At 45.2% G+C, this 24,009-nt stretch overlaps 1 protein-coding gene across 6 annotated transcripts; it reads right to left on the bottom strand.

Annotated features, from left to right (window-relative positions):
- Positions 1–118: 118 nt before the first annotated feature.
- Positions 119–23,390, bottom strand: NR2C2 (nuclear receptor subfamily 2 group C member 2). 6 transcript variants are annotated; one of them, XM_054179704.1, is made up of 16 exons: positions 23,256–23,281; positions 20,075–20,158; positions 18,876–18,973; positions 14,291–14,401; positions 12,936–13,136; positions 11,555–11,657; positions 10,391–10,570; positions 8,996–9,143; positions 7,457–7,550; positions 6,695–6,828; positions 6,222–6,399; positions 5,134–5,255; positions 4,523–4,662; positions 3,647–3,784; positions 2,000–2,105; positions 119–333 (listed from the first exon to the last, which is right to left on the bottom strand). In XM_054179704.1, exons 3-16 carry the CDS (start codon positions 18,945–18,947, stop codon positions 159–161), a joined length of 1,902 nt encoding a protein of 633 aa, XP_054035679.1. In that variant the 5' UTR covers positions 18,948–18,973; positions 20,075–20,158; positions 23,256–23,281; the 3' UTR covers positions 119–158. The 6 variants fall into 6 exon arrangements, with proteins under 6 accessions (XP_054035679.1, XP_054035696.1, XP_054035687.1 ...); XM_054179721.1 differs by lacking the exon at positions 18,876–18,973 and having other exon boundaries at positions 23,256–23,367; XM_054179712.1 differs by lacking the exons at positions 18,876–18,973; positions 23,256–23,281 and adding an exon at positions 22,920–23,002.
- Between the last annotated feature and the right edge of the window lie 619 nt (positions 23,391–24,009).

Here is a 24,009-nt window from a genome sequence, read left to right as displayed (position 1 = left end):
GTAACTGCTGAAATCCTGTCAGTGTCAGCAGACAGACAAGGAGAACTCTGACAGAAAACGGACAAGTTGGAAATACTTGTACATACCAAAAGGCTACTCCTTTGGCTTCCTCGTGTTTGTACAAAAATCACTGCGACCCGCCAAATCCTGCTGTTCCACTACGCAGAGGTGCCAGTTATCTGACCATTATATTCTGCTGTTTCCATTTTGAGAATGTAGGGGATTATGCTGTCAATGGGAACATTTCCAATGAGCCCAGTGAAAAACAGTTCCTCGGTGATGCTGGAGCTCATCAGCCTGAGTGCTGTCAGGCGAACCAGAATCCGCGCAAGCCTGCAAGAGAAGTTCAGTGGCTTACAAACACAGAGCACCAGTGCCAAATGCTTTGTGCCTAAAGGCTTGGATCTGCTTTTACTGCTACCACCACTCATCAATGTGAGCCAAGAGGCAATGAAAGCTAACTGAGCCACTATACAAAGAAGGGTTGCTTTTCTGCCCCACAAGTGAAATGAAGAGCCCCACCCCCCTTTCTCTGTGGCTTTCCAACACAAAGGCCACTTCCATGCCCTTCGTAGAGAGAATGTCTAGTTGCAACCTACAGTCCTCTTGACCTGCCTTTGGGACCCCCAGCTCTGGAAGTACTTCATAGTTCAGGCAGCAGTCAACTGGCCCCTGGAAAATGCTTTCATATGAATGGACAAAATATGTAAGATCCCCCCTGCTAAGCTCCTGTTACCTTGGAGGGGAACCCTGCAGAAAGACTGGAGTGATGCTGCTGCTCTAGTGAACATTACAGCACCTGAACTCCTGTCTCAGCCTGTGCCAGTATTCAGTTGCTCAGAAACAGTCAGATTTGCACTCCAGAAGTGCTCTGTGGGTGAGCATGGGGACACAGACAGCATCAGTTAAAATGCAGGACAAAGGACTTTTCACCTCATCCTTGGAAATGTTTAAGACCAGGATGGATGAGGCTTTGAGCAACCTGGTCTAATTGAAGCTGTGCCTGCCCATTGGCACTAGATGATCTTTAAGGCCCCTTCCAACTCAAGCCATTCTATGATTCTGTAGAATAAAACTGATTCTCTTCCTCAAGCCATTATTCAGAGAAGAAAGCACATGGAACAAATGCTGTATTTCTTTTCATGGCAGGTACCCAGCTCTCACGCATCAAACCAGAACAACTGTACCGCACACAGGGAAGAATGTGGGACTTGAGGATGGTTCTGAGGTAGAGAAGCTCATCTCCACTGCACTCACTGTCAGTCCTGATGCCCTTTCTGTTGCCCCACACAACGTTAACTCTGTAAGCTCAGTGCAGAAAACAGTTTCTGAGGTGGAGGAAGCTCTCCTTAAAGGCTTATTTTGCTGTTTTCTGGTTGGATGGGCTCTAAAGCGATACGAGCTCCAGACCTTGCTCAAGTGTATGGGAGTGCTTCTTTACATGAGGATACCTTCCACAGCAAGGGAGAGCACCTTCTAGGGGATATTGCTAGGCCAAAGTTAGAATTGCTTTTGCAGTGCAAAGAATCATTGTGTTCATTAAATTTAAAATAGTTTTGATGGAGAGTATTAGAAAATGGGGTAATTATTTCTAGCAAGTAAGAAACAGGAACAGGTGAAAAAAACCCCACCAAGATCATAATCAGCTTTTATTACCTCAAAGCCTCTTGGACAACTAACTTGAAGAAGGAGGCAGCTGGAGTGAAACAAGTTTGAGGCATTTATTCCTGAGATTCTAGTGCAGTCTGCTTACTTTTCTAAACATGGCAATGAGACTATCAAAAACAACCTCCAAAAACACTCAAGTTTAGTTTGCATGGAAGAAGTTGGACAACTTCTGGCTTCTATCTTTAAACAAACCTGCTTGCTTTTATGAACAAAGCTCTAGCTCTTTCTCACCCACAGACAAAACAGAGCAGATGCTAAAAAGCAAAGTTTTACATCAGTGATGTCATTTTGAATTCTTGCCATTACTTTGGGTACTATAGACAATAAATACCTATAAGTATCTTCTGGATAGGTTTTTTGTACATAGTCCTGCAATTCCATCTGTGCCTTCTCCTGGAATTTTTCTATTTGGGTTGAACTGGTCAGACCAGGGTGATCTAAGGAAACAAAACATTTCTGTATGTGGATTTTCCCCTGGACAATGTAATAAATATGTAGTTATAAGATTCTCACATTTAATTGCATGTAAATATTCCTCTGTGATGTTTCACATGTTAGCTGTATAAAGAAAACCACTCCACTGAGCATTTGTTTCCTGGCTTTAGCATTATCTTGCTCACTTTTCTCTCTCTAGCAGTGTGCATGCACAAGAAAGGCAAACATTAAGCCTACAGGTACATACCAGACAATGCCACTCCTAGTTTATGTTTCTAAGCTTGCTTTTTTAAAGGTGTTTGCCTCTGTGATTTCAACTAACTGTGCTGACTGAGCAGTAGCTATGGCTGACAGATCAATTTCTTGACCTTCCCAGCTCTCTCACATTTTAATTCCAGCTGGCTCAGCTCCTCAAAGACAGCTGCATGATCAGAAAACATCAGAAAACAACAGAAAATGCCACATAGCTGACTAGTCCCAAACAGCTTCAGTGTTGTTTTCAAAACTGCTCTTCCCTTGAAATGGGACAGGGCCAGCTTGAGTCTGGAGAGTTTCCTGCTTCTCCAGCTTGAATAAAAATCCTAATAAACCTAACCCTAATGGTACAGTCTGAAAAAAAAACCCTTAAAGGCAAATTTCAGGACATCAGTATCTTCTAATTAAAGTCACTTTTACTACAAAGAGAAAAATATAAATGAAAAAAGCCAACAAGCCAACAAAATTCCAAACAAACCCCAGGCCTGCTAACAAAATGCTCCTTTTCTTTGCATTTTGTTATCTTCAAAGTGGTAAACGCCTCTGAATTAAAGGAAATAGTTTACATTTCTGAGCAAGAGTTTCCCTTCCACTCAGCCTGTCAGCTGCTTTAAATTAACCTTTCTGTGTCCTAGGACCAGTTCTCAACTGTCACTTCGCTTTTCTTGAATGTCCTTACCTTATCATTCCAGCAAACCTTAAGTCTCTTCCTTCAGTGAACCTTCCCATCTCATAAGCAATGCTTTATCTCGCTTTAGGTGTCTGCTGTCATTGTTGGTAACAAATGGGAGACAGCCTGTTCACATTTAATTTTGGAGATTTTGTGGATGTCCCATATAAAATACAGTGGTATTTCCACTCATATGTCATCAATCCCTCTTAGAAGTTTATTGCAAATATTCAAATTGAAGCCAACTGCTTTTTATCACTGTAAGGATGTTTTTACCCTAATCCTTCCTACCATTTACTTCACTGCTACTGCTAGTGCACATCCCAGGTAACCCGCTGATCCCAGGTTCTCAGCTGAAGGTAGCAGAGAAGCTGGTGTTCCAAGGTGGGTGCACAGCAAACACCTGCTCTCATGTAACTCTAAATAACACAGGTATGTTGCTCCAGAGTTATTTTTAAAACACACATTGTTTGTGAAAAATAATCATGGAGTAATTATTTTGTCTGCACCTTAACAGATCAGTCACACCTCAAGACATTACTCTTACACATCAAATAGCTGAAATGCTGGCATATGAATGCTTATGATTTAAAAAGACAGGGTGACTAAATTCCTTACCAGGGCTAAAGAGGACTATGGCTTTAAGATATGCATATTCATATCCATCAATATCAAGCTTGGCCATGCTGTTACAGAACTCCTGAAGTTTCCAGATGTGTTCCATGACTTGCTTTATTCTCTCCCCTGAAAGTTTGTCTGCAAAAAGATATTGCTTATTATTTCAAGTGAGCTCCAGTACATCTAATGTATTACCCAATATCCCATTAAAAAACAAGTGAAGTGACATTTTTTTAAAGCCTTTTGTGTCATTTGCTGTCTCAAAACCACTTAAGGATGGCCTGAATAATAGTGGAAGAGAAGATTTTTAAAGCTGAGTCAGAAAGGGCTACCAAATAGAACGTCAGCTCCGTGGCATAATTTTGCTAATACAGCACAATCTGCAACACCGGTCGTGTTGTGGTGATGCACTGGTTTGGGCAGAGGCTTTCAGATCATGGTGAAATACTCTACAAATGGGTGGAGTGACCCTGGGAACAAAGCACAAATGCTATCATTCAATCCTCATTTTCAGTTCAAACAGCATGGACCTGGCTTTTCCAGAACTGAGCAAAGAGCAGCAGTGCTACATCTGGGCAGGAGCAAAGCTCCGTGAGCACACCCAGCTTCAGGATGCTCTTCATCTTTCTCTGTACCACCAGTCAGAAGCAGAAGACAGTGTGTCCTCCAACCTCATCCCCATTTCTTCTGCAGACACTTCTGCCCCAAGGAGGTGTCTGTGAGGTGAGTGCAACAAGAGCTGCAGAGGACAGGTAGTTCTGCAAAAGCAGGCTCCTGCTTCCCCTGGGTGCCCTGCCTTGCTCTACTGCCACCTGCTGAGCAACGTTACCGAAGGACAGGACTGAGCAGGTGTGGGGACACAGCCTGGGAACACACCTTCCTGGATGCTGTTCTGGAGGTGGTTGACAATAGCTGCCAGGATGGTGGACAGGCTCATCACCTGCGCGCACTGCGCCAGGCCCAGGGTGAAGAGCTCGTTCCAGCAGGCACGCACGAGGCTGGTGTTGCAGTCCTGCCTGTGGGCAACAGAAAATCAAACCACTGCAGCTGCTTTGCTTCTCAGGCTGGCATCACCCTGCACAGCTGTGTTAATTGTAACCATTAATAACCCGCCCTTCCTAGGAGGCATTTATTAGCATGTTACAGGTGCCTCAGAAAGCAGCAAGAAGTGATAGGCTAACTACAGGATGATCAGGTGAGCTGTAAGATGGTGCTCACCAGGCCTGTACCAAGATCTATTTCTACAAATTAAAGGCCTGCCTTTGATTTAGCTTTAGCTTCTGTAAGCGCAGTAACAGCAGTTGTTGTCCTTATCCTCTCCTCTGCCACCTTCTACTTTATTCTTCAAAAAGGAGAATACTGCACAGTCTTCACACATTTTAAGTAATTCATTAAAAATCAAAGAATATAATCATTTAAAAGCCACAAATAGCTGACAAATGTTTAGCTGAGTGCTCAGATTCATTAGGAAGCAACTGTCCATTTACCCAAGAGCTTGAAATGCAGGTATGGACCTAGCCCAGTGCATAGAGAGGAAAAGCAGTCGTGATGCAGACTCACAGATGTAGTGCACATTCAGGTACTCTGGCATTGGGCTGGGCATTGTCAGCTGCAAAATACAGAAGGACAGAAGAATGTATACAGCTCAGACACAAGCCAGTTGTCATCACTGAAGAACCAGCAGTAAATTCAAGCTCTCACAGTCTATTGTCATAAGCAACTGCACAAGAAGAAGTTGTCAAAGGAGACCTGTTCAGTAACTCATTGTGACTGGCAAGGAATGCAAAATGGGAATAGCAGACAAGAAATGATGTGCAAGAGAGCTCAAATGTTTCCCTTTAAAATGTTCTAATATGCATTAGAATAATAATTAGCTCCACTGCTCTGGAGAATGTGCCCTATCACAGTGGTGTAAGAGATCTTTAACACTGTAAAAAGAAGTGAAATCAGATCTGGGACTCGAAGTCTCTCAAGTGGGAAGGCGACACAACAGGAATATACAATCACAGAGCACCAAGAAGGGGAATAAGCAACTTATGGTAACAGTTGGAGCATACTGACTATTACTTATTTCAGTAATGATCTGTTTCTTGAACCAGTGCAATCTGATTACAGCAAGGTGAATACCCTCATTGTTTCTCACACACTGTGTTTGCATTCAGCTGAAGCTGAGCCAGCTCTAAAAAGCAAGATTTTTTCCAGTGGTTAAGGCACTGTAGCCTCTTCATATAAAGGCGCTTTTCAGATGAGAGTTTTACAATCTAAAATGATAAATGCAGCAAGCAAGATATCATACTGTATGGATGACATGGGACGTGATTATCCACAGCACTGGAGAGCGAAATAAATGTTAAAGCATCCTTCTGTCTATGAAAAAGCCCTTATGAAATAACACCTATACCCTTTAGACAGCATGCAAGAGTGAAAATTTTATTAGAGGCTTTTTACCAGGAAATGTTTTCCAATATTATATTGCCAAAATTATGTACAAGAATAAAGAAGCCGTAGCAAAGTGATACTGTGTCAATGTCCTAAGTGTTAGCTTGCTCAGTAAGACATTTACAGAAGCACATACCTTAAATGTGACATGTGTATCTGTAAGTAGGGGTCCTTCCACTTCAATAATTGGTGTGGACTGATCTCTACTGATTACATGAATATTCCCTCCTCCTGTAGGATCCATCCCATCTGCCAAGGTATGAGCTGCTGTACCATCTGTGGTATTAAGTGCTTTAGCCAAAGTATCAAATGCCCTGGTGGGGAGAAAAAGAAAAGAAAAAACAAAACAAAAACAACCAATGAAAGAGTGCTTCCCTACACCTCAGAAAACAGAGCAGTGGTCAAATTAAAAGTCATAAAGCATTTCCACTTAGAGGTGACAGACAGAAGACACTTCTTTGTGAGAGGGCAACAGTCAAACCTGGATTTCAAAGCAGGGACAATCTTTACTGTCTTTGATATCCCAGTGCCAAACTGCTTCATTAAATGATGCAAAAATCCACCACACAGAATGCAAACTGCTCATCAAAATCAAACGTGAATGCATACCGTGTGATCTCACTCGCAGATTGCTCTTCCTGTTGAACTTCAGAAGTATCTCCATTGTTTAGTGACTCGCTGAGGTTAGCCAGAGATGTTACAACATTTGCTAGAGTTCCTAAAGCACCCTGGCTTGTTTCAGCCTGAAAAAGAAGCATCATTTTAGTAGACCAGAATTATAGGTGATGTATCATACATCAGTGTTTCCATTTCTAGCCTTTGTGCTCTTTTTCCCTTGTGTACCTTTTGCTTCCTCCTGGACACCTGCATGGTGGTCATTAAATCCTCTGTAGTCATCAGCCCCAGCCCATTATCTGTCACGTGGAGACCTACCTGAGGCTGACGTGCAGTCTCAGGCTGCGCCAGGGGAGATTCAGGCTGGATGTTAGAAAAAAGTTCTATACAGAAAGAGTGATTGCACATTGGAATGGGCTGCCTGGGGAGGTGGTGGAGTCGCCATCACTGGAGGTTTTTAGGAGAAGACTTGACGGGGTACTTGGTGCTGTGGGTTAGTTGCTCGGGCGGTGTTGGATTGGTTGATGGGTTGGACGCGATGATCTTGAAGGTCTCTTCCAACCTGGTTTATTCTATGTATTCTATGTATTCTAAATACACCCACCCAGAAATCATGTTCCTGCTGATCAGCTCATTGCCTCCATACCTACAGATCTTCAGACTTAAACTTAACTTCTCAAGAGCAAGAACTATTTGTGTTTATTTATGTAGCTAAAATAATCTGACATGTTCAGAACTTAGCTGAAGGATAAATACCTTGGAGTCAGCAGCTAGGAGGACTGTGCCATCATCCCTGATCAAAGGCTGCTGAATATTCACAAGCATTCCTGGATCAAGAAGACCTCCTGACCTGTTCAAAAGCATAAGGCATCTGACAGTCAGTAGAACTTTCCATTAACAACCTATGCCAGAATAAAAGGGATTACCAACTTTTAAATGAACAATTTAATGAAGCTCAGAGTTTATTAATCAAGACTTATATCTGAGTGAAAGTTTCCAAAACACAGCTTGAAAGACAGCAAGTCTGGAACATGTTTGCCTTTCCTGTGCAAAAGCAGTGAGAGCTTCCCAAACAGCCTCTTGTCATGCTGGTTTATTCTGTTTCAAGGAAAGACGTCATCTCCTCATGATCTGAGAATTAACTTAACAGCTTAGAGTTAAGCTTTAGATGTTGGAGGAAGGTATTGCTGTGCATTCCAAGCTAGACAAGGGACAGTACTGCAGAAAAAAGCCTCTGTAAAATCCTGCATTCCAAGATACAGCCATAAACAGTTGTGGACTTAAGGTCTGCATGAAATCTCTGCTGCCTTTACGTCTGCTGCTTTTTGACTAAAGATACTTTCCTTCACCTGTATTTAACTTAGGGAGACAGTGGAAAGTCTTGGCAGTCAGCAAGAGCAAGTTTGTTACTTATCTAACACTCCAAGCCTACATAATCCAACACAAATGTTCACACAACAGCTCAGGGCCACAGGGAATTTATAATTTAAGGTGTCTGAGATTAACAACTAACTCTGTGAACTACCACAGGCAGCAAGTTATTATGCCTCATACAAATCTGAATCCTACATAAACACTAGAGACTCACACTTAATGACCAGGATATTGTTTAGAGAGTTGTAAGGACAAGGGACTCTCAAAGAAGAAAATGTGTCAGTGAGAGGTACTTTTGAAAGAGAACAGTGAAAAACAATTCTCCAAGAAATCTGCAGCTCGGCCTCCCTAACTGCAGCATCTAACTGCACCTAGAATTTTACCAATGTAATACTTAACCCAGAGCTCTCCTTCAGTCTCTTCAGAAAAAGACAAATCATGCCTCTGTCAACTATGATCCTCTTTTCCACACCAATACCTGTGGAGACAACAGCAAGGGAATCTCGGAATCTCTCCTGCTGTTTTCTTGCTGAAACTGGTCTCTTGGGATCTGGACCAGCAGCTGCTGCGGTCCCTTTCAGCACTGTCTTTAGAAGGAAGACTGAGGCTGCCATCTGCAGATTTGCTCTCAGGGCAGTGCCAGCCCGAGCGCATCACAGCGTGAGCCTGCGTGCTTTTGGCTCCAGCACCACGGATTTGCCCTGTCTGTGCCTCGAGCTGGCTGAGAGACAGCTCTGAGCAGCAGTGCTCAGACATGAAAACCTTCAGGAGAAGCACAACAGTCTGGCTTGGTTCTGTCAATGGAAACATATGGTTTGTGAAGTGGATCTCTTCTCTGTCCGATTTTTTAGAGCCTGAGTGTGCCTGCTAAGCCCTGGGCACAAATAACCTTAACGAGGCCCGTCCAGCCGAGGCACTCACCGCGTCCCATCTTTGTCCGCCACGAAGGTCGGGGTTGCTATCAGAGGGCTCCGCAGGTCTTTCCTGATGTAGATCTTCTCAGTGGAAGCGGCACAGTTGGTTGGTTTTTCACGCTGCACATCGAAAGGCTTTCTTTCACTCTGAACAGCTACAGACAAATGTGCAGATTTGAAAGCACAACACAAAAAGGAAGTGGAATTCTCAGAGCAGGATTTGCTTGCACAGCTGTGATGGTGTGTCAGCTCAGTGCAAAACTGGAAACTGAATATGAAGACTGAGGAAGCACAGGCTCCAATTTTACTCTCCCTGTGATTGTGCCCATTTCTAACTAAGAAAAGCCACAGGCTGTTGCTGAACTCCAGGACAAGATTGCTACTGCACTGGCATTTGTTAGTAAGATGCTGCAAGATGTGTTTTCAAATTGTTTGTTTTCACAGCTAAAGCTGTACCTGGGTATTAGATGCAGCCATACTCTGGATGATTCAAAACAATGCAAAATCAGAATGAACGCAGAAAAAATCATGACAGGCAGTTAGGTGAGCAGTGCAGAGGAACTGGCTGGGAGATGAGGCTCCGCAGAATGAGCAATTCACTCACAGCCATTCATTCCAGTCCCAGTGCCCAATGAAGTCAGTGACAACAGATCCTAATCATATTGGGGTAAGAAACAATATCTATCTCTGTATTTACAGCTTAAAGTTCTGCCTTTCTTGAACTCAGTGGTCGGAACCTATTCTGCCTAGATCAAGTGGAAAAATACAAGTGCATGTTGCTTCACCTTCAGTTGTCCATACATTTATCACAAAACAACCAGTTCATGAAGTGCTGGACTCAAGAAGCAGAGGTACTATAAATTGGAGACAAAACACGTTGAAAGAGAGGTTTGGATGCCAGCACTGGAGTACAAAGCACTGTGTACAAACATGAAAGTGCATTGTTTAAAATTTGACAGCTTACACAATCCTCACAAAACCATGCCCATGAATGACCAAATTAATATAAAAATGTAAAAAGGTTGGGGGGGGGAAGTCAACAGTTACTTTCTACCACTGGCTGCAAAAGCAGCAAAACCAGAGGAGAGCAGATTCTGAACATGGAACATTAGACTCAGTTTTACATCCCTCCCTTTTAAAATACTGTGGAGATTGAGTTTTTAACAAGCACCCTTAAGCGAGGCTCTAATGGGGCTCCTCAAAGACTGCAGTAGTGTGAGGCATGGCTCAAAACACTCCTGCACCTCAGACACAAAATGGTGATGAAAGAAAGATACGCTAGATGCCTTGGGTGCTCAAAAGTCCGTTTCCTTCAAGCAACGCAGAGAGCACACCCAAAAGTCCCAGCTCCCATACGTATTACACAGCAGGCACAGTACCACATCGTGTGCTGAGCACTCACATTCCATTTTCATGCCCATCTCCAGACATTTCTTCAGCCTACAGAACTGGCAGCGATTCCGATGGTGTTTGTTGATGATACAGTCCTGGTTGCTACGACAACTGTAGGTCAGGTTCTTCCTTACACTCCTTTTAAAGAAACCTTTGCATCCCTCACAACTGACAGCACCATAATGACGACCTAGGAAACATTGTCATCAGATGGAAATGAGTTAGGTTATAGCAGAGATATGGTTACCTTAAGCAAGTAAAACACTGCAAAAGCCACCCTTTATATTTACTCTGTATTCTTAACCACTTTAGACCATGAATGTATTCTTTAAGTCTTACAGGATGCATCTTGTTTATCTATTGTCAGGGCTTTTTTTGGTGGGAAAGTGGAGAGAAGAGAGGAAGGCTAATCCTGTTTCTAAATGAGAGGCCTGAGAGGTGGTAGTTCCCATTTCTGCAGAAGAACAGATGCAGTTCCAAGTGCTGTTACAGGTTATAGCACATGTTAAAAGAACCTACAGGCTAGGAGTTTGCAAGTAACTGTAGAGCAAAGGTTTAACAAGAACATTAATTTAAAATTGCTACATGTATCCATTCTGGTATGGTTTGAATTACATAAACACTTAAAAGAAAGCAAGACAGAGACAGGAAGCACATCTCCTTGGTAAGCAAGGCAACACTGCCCACTTCCTTGGCTAATGGAGATGTTACCTCACAGACCCATTGTTACTGCATGGATCTGGCTCAGAAGGTTCACTTGATCTCCACTTGTTGTCTTCTCTGATAGTAAAAGACCAAAATCTACCAGGAAGCTGTAAGTTTGCTAGGGAGTGCTACAGAGTGCTTTCCTGGAGCAAGCAGACTCTTCTAGGTGCAATGCTCGTGGCATGGCTGCCCATAGCTGTGGGGAAGCCATGCCTACCATCACCTCATGCAGTTACCAGAAGCTATTCAATCCTTATTCCCTCTTTCAGCACATGCAGATTATCACACACTGCAGCTGAAGCACAAACTAATATCCTTCCAAGCAGAGTTCATCTCATCTGTGTATAGGTAGACAGGACAATGTTATCCTTTCCCATTATGCCATTGGAAAAACACATGAAGCCTCCTCTCTTCTGCCCAGTCATCCTTCCAATCAAGTTTCTTCCAGATCCTTGCTGTGCTGCCTTACCTGATGCTTTATCTCCACAGACCACGCAGTATTCTACAACCTGGGGCCGCTGGACATCGGCTTTTCCCAGCAAACGTTCCACCGAAGCAGAGTCTGTTACGATCTAAAGCACAATCCCAGAGCAAAGAGAGGTCACGAGCCTGTATTTGCTTCTGACGTGAGCACAGAAACTCTGCAGAGCTGAGAAGGGGTGGCTGAATTGCAGAGTAAGGATTACATGCAGAAGGAAATGAAGTGCTATAAAATGCAAGGCAGGGAGAGCTTTACTGTTCAGTCCCAGCAAAACAAACTCCAAATCAAAGTTCTGGCTTTGTTCAGCACAAGAAAGCTTCCCCACTTGTACTGCCAACAGTATGTTTTCCTTCTTACAATTACTCTTAGTGCCTGCTGTATTTAGCCAGAGATGGTTGTGTTTCAGATGCTGTCCCCACAGAATCATAGAAGGCACTGTCTTGGAAGGGACCTCTAAGAGTCACCTAGTCCAACCTGCAGTTAAGCAGGGACATACCCAACTAGACTAGGTTGGCTCAGAGTCCCATTAAGCCTGACCTTGAATGTATGCAGGGATGGGGCCTCCACCATTTATTCCTTCTCAAGCTACTGCAGGTGTATGGTTCAGAGGGGATAAAGCTGAGGGCCGTTAAAGAAACAGTTTCCCTTCTGAAGGCCTTAGATTCCAACACTTGTGTTCAGAACGTTGAGGTGGAACATTTTACCCCCTCTGCAACATCAGATGATCCATTTAGCACAGCCAAATACATCTTCAAAGACTGTTGATAGAGTTTTTCATATATTTATGTAAGAACAAATACTTCTCCCTGTAAATATTCTCTACTGTACCAGCAGCAACAGGGACCAGGCACTTTTTTTTTTTGAGGACTGCTAGGAATACATCTCAGCTCTCACTGCAGAGGTCATTGTGCATACAATTGGCTCTGCAAAGCTTCTGCTTTCATGCCTTTTGCTTATGACCCTCACACAACTGTCAAAGGAAAACTGCTGCTCAAAGAGCCTTTACTGCAAGGTCTTAACACCACACTGGGAGCGTAGGCTTGCTCAGGTGAGCGGTATCTCTCTGTATCTGTGAATCTTCCTGTGGCCATCTGAAATCCTGGCACTCCTCACAAGCACCATCTTAAATATTTGCCTGTGCCTTTGGAATTTTAATGAGAACACACAACAAGGGGTGCTGAGTGCAAAGGAATATGACAACAGCATTTATGAATGATGAAGCCCACAATTAGTACAGTCTAATGTACATCAGATCTTCAGAACTCTATTGCAATTTGTCTTAAGGCAATTATAGACTTAAATAATCTAGAAATAAAAGTTTGGGAAAAAAACCCAAAACATTCTTGTCTGTTGCAGTTACTGTATTCACCTGAATCCTGCCTGGCACAATGTTGTCCGTGGTGGTAAAGATGAGCTGCTTGGCATTAGATGTCTCTGGTGCTGCCAGTATCACCTTTCCTGCACCAGTTCCATCTGGACTGGCTAAAATAAACTGTTGCTTTGGAGACACAGTTGAGTCCACTGCTGTCACTATTTGGATCTTTTGACCTGTTTGCTGATCTGTCACAATCTGTAAAACACATTGAAGAATGTTATGAGGCACTGTGCATGTCAAGTTGTAAAACCTTTTATTCTGTCTCAGAATTCTATGATGCTCTCTGCTAATGGTCCTTGTTACTCATTGTTTTGCTGTCTGCACATTTACCACACTGGTGCAAAGTTATTGCAGCTACCCACAGAACTGCAGAACAACAAAATCCATCCCAGTGTCTTTGTATTTAGTAGAAATGTATCCACAAGGATGGAAAGCACCAGAGAGCTGTGAAAAAGCCAGCCTGATACTGCTCATAACAGAGAGGCACAGGCAGATCTTGTAACCACATTGAACTGTTCCAAAGGAGTTGCATGTAGCAGATCCCAGACGACAGCTGATGAATGGCAGCTGACATGCAGGGCATATGCACCACAGAGGTGTCATGGAATTGCAGAATACTCCACGTTGGAGGGACCCATAAAGACCATCGAGTCCAATACCTTGCTCCTTGCAGGACTACCTAAAACTAAACCATATAACTAAGAGCAACACCCAGACACTCCTTGAACTCTGACATGCTTGGCAGCATGACCACTTCCCTGGGGAGCCTGTTCCAGGGACCAACCACCCTCTCAGTGAAGAACCTTTTCCTCATGTCCAACCTGAACTTCTCCTGATGGAGCTTCACTCCATTTCACCATGTCCTATTGCTGGTCACCACAGAGAGGAAGGAGATCAGCACCTCCTCTTCTGCTGTCCCCACTTGAGGAAGTAGTGGAACGTGATGAAGTTGCCTCAGCCTTCTCTTCTCCAAGCTCAACAAGTGAACTCAGCTGCTCCTCCTAAGTCTTAACCTTGAGGACTTTCACAACCTTGGCCACCTTCTAACAGTATGATGTCCTTCTTATATTGAGGAAGCCAAGTCTGCACACACTACCCACGGTGGGGGGTCACACTATTGCAGTAAAGAGCAGGACAATTGCCTCCCTTGATCAGCTAGCTGTGTTTGATGCACCTCAGGACAAGGGTGGTCCTTTTGGCTGCCAGGTCACACTGCCGACTCCTATTCAACTTACCATCAACCCAAACTTCCTCTCTAAGGAAGCCTTCCATAGACTTCAGCACACTTTTGTACAAAGCTAAGCGGGAGGAGGAAACAAACTCAGAAGACTTGATCGATGGATCCTCACCTGGATGCGTTGAGGGGAAGCTACAGAGGAGTCTGTGGAAATGATCTGGATACGCTGGGAAGGGCTGGTCATCACTGGAGATTCAGATAGGGTAGCCTGAGCAGCTTGCACCTGTGAGCAACACACAGCATTCACTCACTGCTAGAGCACTGACAGGTACGTGTGTTTATTGAGGACCAGATGGCCCCAGAGCGTGGCCAGAGCATGGCAGTTATTGCAGTTACAGTCACTCAGCCAGCCTGGGTTTGCTTTCAATGAATTATCACAGTATCAGCTTTTGGGGAAATCTAATGAATCTGAGAGATGACCCAACCCATAAAACCAGATATCCCCTTCCCCCAATTAATCACTGGGTAATCACTCTCTGATCCTTCAGCTTACTGAAATGCACAAACACTATTTTCCAACTTTTTATTATGTATTTGTCTCTGCTTCTGCAAAACCAAATCACATCATAATGTATAATGTTAAATTGATTACTTTTTGAAGTGTCAGGGAGCCCAAATGTAGAAATGCTTTCTCTAGGCCCCTGAATAAAACCATCTTCAGCCCCAAGCACATATGTGGCACAAGAGACAGACAGAATCTGTTGTAAGACTGCAGAACTCCCACCTGACCAAACCAGGCACAAGCTTTAATGTCTGCATTTATTTAAGCTCTGAAGCCTTCTGAAAGCATGGTGTCTACACAGCTCCCTTGGAGCAAACAGACTTCAGGCCTCCAGGAGATGCAAGAACAGTTTTAACTGCCCAGTGCTTCTGAGGTAAAAAGTGCACATTCAGATGACTGGTTATCTGCCTATCTTTGCTGCAGCAGGAGAATAAACTAGAATCCCAGTTGGCCGGTGTGCTTAAATCCTCTCCTCCTTTTTGTTCTCCAATTTCTGCTTTTCTGCTTCAGGGTGCTGCAGATTTTTTTCTGAAATACTATTGCTTCTTGTTCTGTTCTGTATCCTTCTAGAGCACCAAACTGTAATGCCAACCTAGTCTGAATATCCGAAAAAAGCTTGAAAAACTTGTTTGTAGAGCTATTTTCAGAGCCAAACTGTGGAATGTTATATTAAACATGCAAGCTAACATTGGCTTGACAGCCTTTCTCTTCTGCTTACAGAAGGGAGATGGCACGTGCCATGTACACACATAATTCTGGTTGTGCATACTCAGACTTCGTGCTTGTTCATCCTCAGATTTATTGGTGTGACCCATAGTACTAATTGCTCCTTCTTAGTAACTGTGACCAGAGGAGAAGTGAAGCTCTTGTAGTCCTTCCAGTCAGCTCACAGACACAGAGGCACTGCCTGCCACTCCCCACCATCATCCAGCCTCCTTTAACAAGCTTCAGCACACAGCCGCTTAACAAAGGTACCTTAGCATTTGCATTTTTCCAGAGATAAACATGAGCTGAAGCCACTGTATCAGTTTTTAACACAGAGAAGGGTCTGCAGATGCAGATGTCTACACCCATCTTTTCCACTATTGGTACATGCATTTTTGCCACTCTTAGTTTGGAACCTGATCACAAAAAAATGGTCTTAACTGAACAAAATCTAAATGACGTCTATCAAAATGATCCTGGACATTCTTGAGGAATGAGAACATAGTCAGCTCCAGATTGCAAGACAAATGAAGGGAATACACAGGAGGTGAAGGTGTTGGATGATACAAGGCATCCAGCAGCAGAAAACAAGAGCCTAAGGTGAGAACCCCCCTCCAAGACTCCCAAGATTGAAACTCTTAAGCAGACACATTTAGACAGGGATCTCTTCATCACAGAACCCCAGCATGGTGGGGGGTGGAAGGGACCTCTGGGGATCACCCAGTTCAACCCCCCTGCTAAAGCAGGGCACCCACAGTATCTTGCCCAGGATCACAATGGCCAGCTGGGCTTGGGGTCTCTTCAGAGGAGACTCTACAACTTCTCTGGGCAGCCTGCTCCAGGGCTCCAGCACCCTCACACCAAAGCTTTTTCCTTATGCACAGGTGGAACCTCCTGGGTTCTGGTTTGTGTCTGTTGCCACACCAACTCTGAAAGAGTTGTATCACAGATGTACAAGTTTAACTTCAGATAGCTTATAGAAATACTACAGGAAAAATAAAGCTATCATGAGACTCCCAAAGAAATTGAATTATTCTGGAAAGCAAACAGCTTTTTAGTGCTCCTGTCAGGACAACGCAGGCAAGCATCCTGCTGGGTTCACTTCCAGGACCAAATTTGGAAGAAAAAGGCACCATGAGGCCTGTGTCACATTTAAAGCAATTGCTCTGGAAGCTGTACATGCAAACCCTTCATCCTCCAAAGCCAGTGAGGTGTGTTCCTGTAATTCTAAACTATATTCTGAAAAATTAAATACATTATTAATGTTTTCAGGACTGGAAAGAGTTCCAAATGAGACTTACTCTTCAAGAGATGAGTGAAGAAACCAAGTCGGCCATGTATCCTAGAAAACTTGAGTGGACCACATTTTACAGAGATTTAATCAACATTTATTAGAAAGTAACCACTGTGACTTAGAGGTAGTCAGAAAATAATACAGAAAATGTCAAAGACAGCTCAACCCTTCCTATTTTCCTACACAAAACACATCAAATAAACTCATTTTGAGTTAGGGAGAGAAAACTCTAACTGTGGTTTAACACAGTAGTAGTGTTTCTTCCTGGAGCTCCCTAGCTGTATGCACACTGTACAGACTCCAGTACTTACAGTGTCAAATTCTTCCTGCAGTCCAGTCCTATTTACATTTTTCCTCAGCAAATCTCTGAGGGCAAAACAATCCGAGAGCAATGCCGAGGTCACCGTTCCTCAGATCACAGATACTCCCTTCAGCCTCCATCACTGGGATTCCAATCACGGAAACCAGGCAGCCTTGTTGTGAATGCCCTCTCCGTGACCCTGTCTCTCTGAAGGTCAAGTGCACTATCATTCCCCGTTGCCAAGGGAGCAGAATCGACGTGCTCCTGCTGTTTTGCCAGCCGCTGGAGGAGTTTCTCTAGTAGTATGATTAATTTCATCTGGGTAGGTAGTCCCAGGCTATCAAGCTTCTCCCTCCCTCTGTTACCTCTTCTTAAGCTCCTCGATCTACTCACTCTCTTTGAGCTGTGAAACAGCAAAATGAAATTTGAGAGAAGTTTGCCTCCTCTCTTCAGATCAGCAAAAGGTATCGGAAAATCCATCCCGTTCCCTGCCGAGCATCTTAAGCCCCAAAGTGCATTAAGTTTAGGTGTTCAAAGGAACACAGCTCTTTCTAAACTAGCCCGGGGCCCTCCACTAAGAAGCAGCACACTCAGTCTGAATTCCCTGAGGAATTCCGGCAGCCAGCTTGGGACACGTGTGGCCAACTCCTCCGAGCTACAGCACAAGACACCTGCACGAGCCTGCAGTGCTGGCTAACAAATGGGTCGAGACAGAAAATACTTTTGAATTCTCATGAAGTGCAATTTTGTTAAAAGTCATGGTAAGTGAAGTCTGGGGCAAAAGGAGCACGTGTTTGACAACCTGAATACAGAGGAGCCTGCCCATAGTGACAGTTCTGCTTCAAAACTTTGACAGCCGAAGGCACTACACAGGTTCTGGGACTGAACCTGGGCCAATGACACCTTGCACAGTGACACTGTGAGCAAATCCTTGAGGAAAGCAGTGGTACTTATTTTTGCATTAAGGCTGCTTTTCAAAAGCCACTCAGGATGAGGAGGAATTGCTGACGTTTCCTCTGACTCCCCTAGCAGCCCTCTGTTCTCCAGTATCAGGAACTGTAAGAAAAGCAATTGCAGACACTAAAAATGGAAAATTCTCACTCAATCTTGTTCAGAAATACCCAGCTGGAAAAATGCAGGGAGCACCTCTGTTAGAAAGCAGAAGCAAGCAGCAGCAGTAAAACCATTACAAAGGTGATTTTACAAAGTCCTAAAGATAAAGCAAGTACAAAAATATTCACAGCACTGGAGTGTGCTCAGTAACTCCTGTGACACAGTCACAGTTCCAGGAAAACAAACCTTATGAACTATTGCTCTAGAAAGAAACCCACCATGTGCCTTGCTTGAGGGCAGTCTGGTTTGGTGCTTGGCATCGTGGCTCTCAATAAACACCAGCATTACATATGTGGCAATCACGTTGAAAAGAAGACACAGATACCTGCCAATATTTGCATTAAGTTATTCTGTTTGCAACTTTTCTCTTGTAAAGCCTAACTTAAAATTCAGTGTATGATTTCTCTCCTTCTATTTAATTTTCATTATTGGAAAACAGGGCATTTGAAAAGCCTCTCATTTCTTAAGGCGAGTGCCATCCTTCATGCTACATTTTTTCCAAGAAACAGTGAGTAAAAATAGAACTTTTAGTATGCTTCCAGAAAATGAATAAAGTACTTCCATCTATTAAAAACTGTCTGACTGAAGACACGAGGAGCAGGCAGACAGCCTGAAATAGTTTAACATTAACACGGTCATAGCAGTAATTATTCTCAATGACATAATGCTGCTTAAAATTGTTTTTCCACGAACAAAGCTTTCATGGTGTGATGCAGTGGACAGGAATATAATTTAAGGAGGAGGTGAACACCAGAAAGAGATGAAGCCCTCTATTTACCCACCGGCCAGGAAGAAATCAGAGCTTCATACACTCTTGAGATGGAGCGATCTCTCCAGTGGCAAGATACAACCATCACACCATGTTACCACGGTGCACTTCCTGCACGAGGAATTACAAATGTCACATATTTCATGTGCCTCAGGTGTGATTATAGCACTCAAGTTCTACCAAAAGAGCATAAGGTTTGCCAGTATTTCCAGTACAGTTTTTACTCCCATCTTTGGGAGCACTGACACAGGATACAGCAAGCTGCAGTGAAAATTCACCTGTCAGCTCACGCTGTGAAACTTTAGACTTTTTCAAAACTACTCCCTAGAAGTCACTGCCAGGACACTCAGGAGGCCATCGAGCTTCTTCTTGAACTAAAAAGATTTTATAATATTCAGGTTCTAGCCCAGCTCAACAGGTCAAAACAGCCCCCAAACTCACGGCTGAAACATGGCCTTGTCTACAGAGCTCTTAGCCTACTTGCCCATTGCTATTTATTAAATCCTTTAATATGATAAAGAATGGTAAATTTTAATGGTATTAAATCAAAACATTTTAAACATACACTAACTCTAGTTTATCCTTTGGCTGAAGTTCGCACACTAAAGGTGGTCAGTCGGTTGTTTTCTATGGCTACGTTCAGGTGCAGTTCCAGTGCTTATGAGTTCATTTAGATGTTTCAGCAGTTGAGCATCTAAGCTCCAGTGAATGTACATCCAGACATCACTTAATATCACTTTAAGTAGATTTCACTCATATGTGTAGGCAGAAAACATAAAGCCTGATTTACATTAACCACCCTACTGAAAATTCAATATAATGCATAGCTAAAACAGGTAACTCCAAATACTGGACAGAGATGACCGCTCAGGAAATGAGCAGAAACCTTTCATGTCCAAAATCATCCAGCTAGAGATCAAATGACCAGAAATTCTGTTATATTCATCTTTTTAATGATCCATAATACTTCCAAGTTTCTTTGTACTTCATTCTGAATTTCTTGCTTCCTACTATGGGGGCCACCAGAATGAAGACAAGCAAATGATGTATTCGTTGCTCTGGTTTCCCGTTTGTCCCTAAGCGTAAAGCAATACTGTTGTATAAAGATTTTATCTTCCATTTATGCTTAGTTGTAAACAGTAAGGACTCCCTAAGATGTTTTTCATTTCAAAAGCTCATATACCAACTGTTGTGATATCATCTGTCACTCACCTCAGCCACCTGCTGAGTCTCCACTACCTGCTGAGCCAGCACCTCCATACTGGTTGCCATGGTGAAACAAGATCATTAGAGAACCTGTTTGAAGAGATGCCAGCAACTTCCATCAGGCACAAAAGTTAGGTTTTTCTTATTGTTAGTTAAGAAAGCTCTGATAGGACTCATTGATCATGTACAACCCTGATAATTTGCCATACCTTACCAATAAAGACACATGCCATAGCTGTGTGTCCACACACACGTGCACACTAGCACCACCCTGCTCTAAGAGCAGAGCACACACTTTCTCTTCATAGAGCCTCTAACAGACTGTATTATTTAAGCTGCAAAGAAGAGATGTTAATTTCATAAATTAGAGACGACTAATTTGAGTGTCAACCACTGATGGTCTGTGGAATTCACAGCTCTCTAAGGCATTTTCCTCAGCTCCAGGGAAGAGGAATCTGCATTGCCTACTGCACAAGGAAACACCAACTCAAGAATGCTGCTTTGAGCACATTTTTGTTGAGTTGTTCCATGAGACTGCCACATGCATCCATATTCCTATGGCAATGCTGCACAATAAAGGAAATGACCCGTCACATAGACAATCTATTTTCTAGTATCTAAATTAATTTGTATCATGATGTGATGGTATTATGACTCTGAAGAGAAAATACTGCAGAATTGTTTTATCCTGTTGTGACTGTCTGTACTGTCAACTTTACACTGGTTCAGGGTGGCAGAAATGAAAACAAGAAGAGAGAGCAAGCAGAACAAATAAGAAACAAACAAAAGGCTACTTCAGATATATTTAAAATGATCATTATTAGGGCTGTGTTTCTCCATGGGTAAGTATAATTTTCAAATTCACATGTTCCATTTTTAATTGTGACTTGCTTATTAGAGTCAGAGTTTACATTCTGACCCAGGTGCAGAGGCGTTCCTGAATGCTGGCCCGCCTGATGGTTTTTTTGAACCTTCTGTTGATACATGCAAAGCACTCACATTAAAAATCACAGAAAATGAAAAATTACTATGAGCTACAGCAAAACACTGTAATAGAAATGCATGCATGTCTCCAGCACCAACCTCCCTCCCTTCAAGTGCAAAACTCATGGTAAAGACGTCAAAACCAACTGCTAAAAAGATTGCATCGTACTGTGGTAAGTGAAATGTGAATGCCCGCTTGTACACGTCAGTGGAAGATTATTCCTCACAATGCATCATCAAAGTTGAGACATTCCCCATGGAAATCACTTTTCTCATACAGCTTGTCATTTTTATTCAGATGTTCAACTTGCACAGTAAGCACATGAACCATTTCCACCAGACCCACTTCATATGGTGGCTTGTAGACAACTCCTCAGTTGTTCAGTAATTAATTTGCAGTTTTCTCCTATTTTAAAATGTTTATGTTCAGCAAAGAAGAAACCCATACGCTCACATGCTGTTTTCTCTGTGCTTTAAGACCAAAAAAAAAAGCCCTGAAGATGAGACTTTTAAGTCCTTTCTAAAATCCCATGGAGTCTTTGCTGGGGTAAGGTTCTGACATATTTGCTGCTGCTACTGACGTTCATCGAGGTTTTTCGTTACTTTCAACCTGTCCAAAAGCAGTGAGCTGAGGCTATGTCACCAAACTCAGATGAAAGCCCAGAGATCACACAGAGCCAGGCCAAGTAAGCTCGTTAATGACGCTGACAGGAAACAGAATCAGCTTCCTTGCAAAACTCTTGAGCGGCCTAGCCCATAAGGTAAAACAAACAAACAAAAATAAAACAAACCAACACAAAAAGGACAGCAGTTAAAACCTGCAAGGAGGCACCTGGAACTCCAGGAGAGCACTTTCAGTGCAATAGAGTGGCAGCGAATTCAGTATGTGCAGGTGTGCCGCTGCCTGAAATACGGCACAAAACCGCTCACCCTTAGTCGCAGGGAAACGACAGAAGTCACACACTCCATTTGACGTATTCTATGCCTATGGCCCTACTAGGGTGACATGGTAAAAGGCAGAATTCCAGCTTATTGAAATGCTTTCCTTTGTCTTAGGGAAGCAGCGCGCCGCGCAGCCCGCTGCAGGCTGGGCGCCTCCCGGCGCCTCAGGAGGATTCTGGAGACAGGAAAGGCGGGGCTGGCAGATTAGGCTCTGCCGAGAGCCACCGGCACTGTGACAGGAATCCTGGCAACAGCCACCAGGGCAGGAGATAACGAAACCAGAGCAGCTCCGACGCGACAGGGCCGCGGTACCCGCGCCGGGCCCGAAGGCCGCAGCTGCCTACTCCATTGACTGCCGCCGGCTCCATTGGTTGCGGCCCACTCAAACCCGCGGCCCGCCAGGCCCCGCGGGCAGCCACCGCCCCCCGCGCCGGGCACCACGCCCGCTAGCCCGCCCCGCGCTCCAGCCAATGGCCACATCATCCCCCAGGCGCCACTGATTGGCTGAGGCAGCTGTCTGTAAGGCCCACAGCCCCGCCTCCCGAGTAAGAGGGAAAACACCCGAGAGAGGCGGCCAAGCTCAAGATGGCGGTGCTGGCTGGCGGCCAAGTCCCAGGCGGGGCTGCTACCGCCGCCATTAGGTCCCTTCCCCCTCCCCTCCGGTATATTCTTGTATCAGGCTATGAGCGTCCCGGGCACGACAGTAGGGAAGCGGCCGGTAAGATGGCGGCGGTCTCAGCCCCGTATGCAAAGTACCCGCCGCCCCCTCCCCTCCGCCCTCCCGGTGGCAAAGGTAAAAGGGTCGGGTTCAAGCCGCCGCCTCCACCCGCTCAGACTCCATCTTCTCTCTCTGTGTCTGTGTCCCGAGCTCGTCATCGCCGCGACCATCGCCCTTGCGACCCCCCAGACAGCGGACTGCTCTCACCGAGACCGGACCAGCTCCGACCTCAGGGGGCCCACATTCCAGCCCAGCGGCTCCGCACCGGGACTCCCGCACCGGATCGACCCAACTCCTTACGTCGCTGTTCTCTCTCTCCAGGAGCTGCAGGCCAGCGTACAGCCCGGCTGTCTCTCTTACCAACAAAATACCGGAGCCTTACATCCCCCCCTCCCCTTAAACCGAGCGTTACCCCTCCCCTTTGCCGCTCGCGGGGGTGTCCCTAACAGGGCCCCGATGCCACCTCCCCGCACCCCCTCCCTCTTTCGGCCCCACCGAAATAAACCCTACCGGGCCGCCTCAATTTTAAAAAATGATTTTTACCTCAGGAATCGGCGCCAAGCGTGCCCTGGTGGTGACCCTGACCTGGGCCCAGGCGGGCCAGTGCTGGGTGACGGCGCCCAGCGGCGGCCCTCCCTCCCCCCGTGCGGGCGGCGGCGGTGAGGGGGGCAATCGGGGTCCGCGGAGGGGAAGTGGGGGGCACGTCTGTGCTACGGGGCCGCGCGGGGGGGGGGGAGGGGTTGGTGTTTTGTTTTGTGTGCCGTGCCCCTGGCAAAGGTCAGAGTTCGTGACCCCGCCCGCCGCTGCCGCCGCCCGGGAGCGTTTCCCCGCTTCCTCTTCTCAGCGCCCGGCCGGCCGCGGCCCCTCCATCCCCCTCGCGGGGCGGGGCCGACACAGCGGCGGGGGAGGGGCTACCTGGGCCGCTCGAGCTTCGCACCACCGCTCCGGCGGGCGCCGCGCGGCGGGCCCGGCTCGCGGGACAGGTGAGCCGCGCGCCCCGGAGGGAGAGGGCGCTGGGCAGGCGCCTGGGGCTGCGCCATCCCAGCCCTTGGCCGGGCTCCCGCGGCCGATGGCGCCCGCGTTGGAAGGCAGTGCTGAACTGTGGCCTTCGAGGCTCCGCTGTAGCCTGCAGCTCGAGAGGGTTGGCTGGAGGGCGTTGGTATGTGCCCAGGTTGATGTTCCAGCTGTACCGCGGCTCTTACTGAAGACGCAGAGTCAAAGGTAGGCTTGCAGTTGACGCTGGTCTTCCAAAGGCCACCACCACACTGTCCCGAGCTTTTATTCACTTTGTCGTTAG

Source organism: Dryobates pubescens, chromosome 1 (genome assembly GCF_014839835.1).
Source record: "Dryobates pubescens isolate bDryPub1 chromosome 1, bDryPub1.pri, whole genome shotgun sequence".
NCBI lineage: Eukaryota > Metazoa > Chordata > Aves > Piciformes > Picidae > Dryobates > Dryobates pubescens.
Note: the sequence above shows the minus strand (reverse complement) of the source record. Positions and strands in the feature narration are given on the sequence as shown.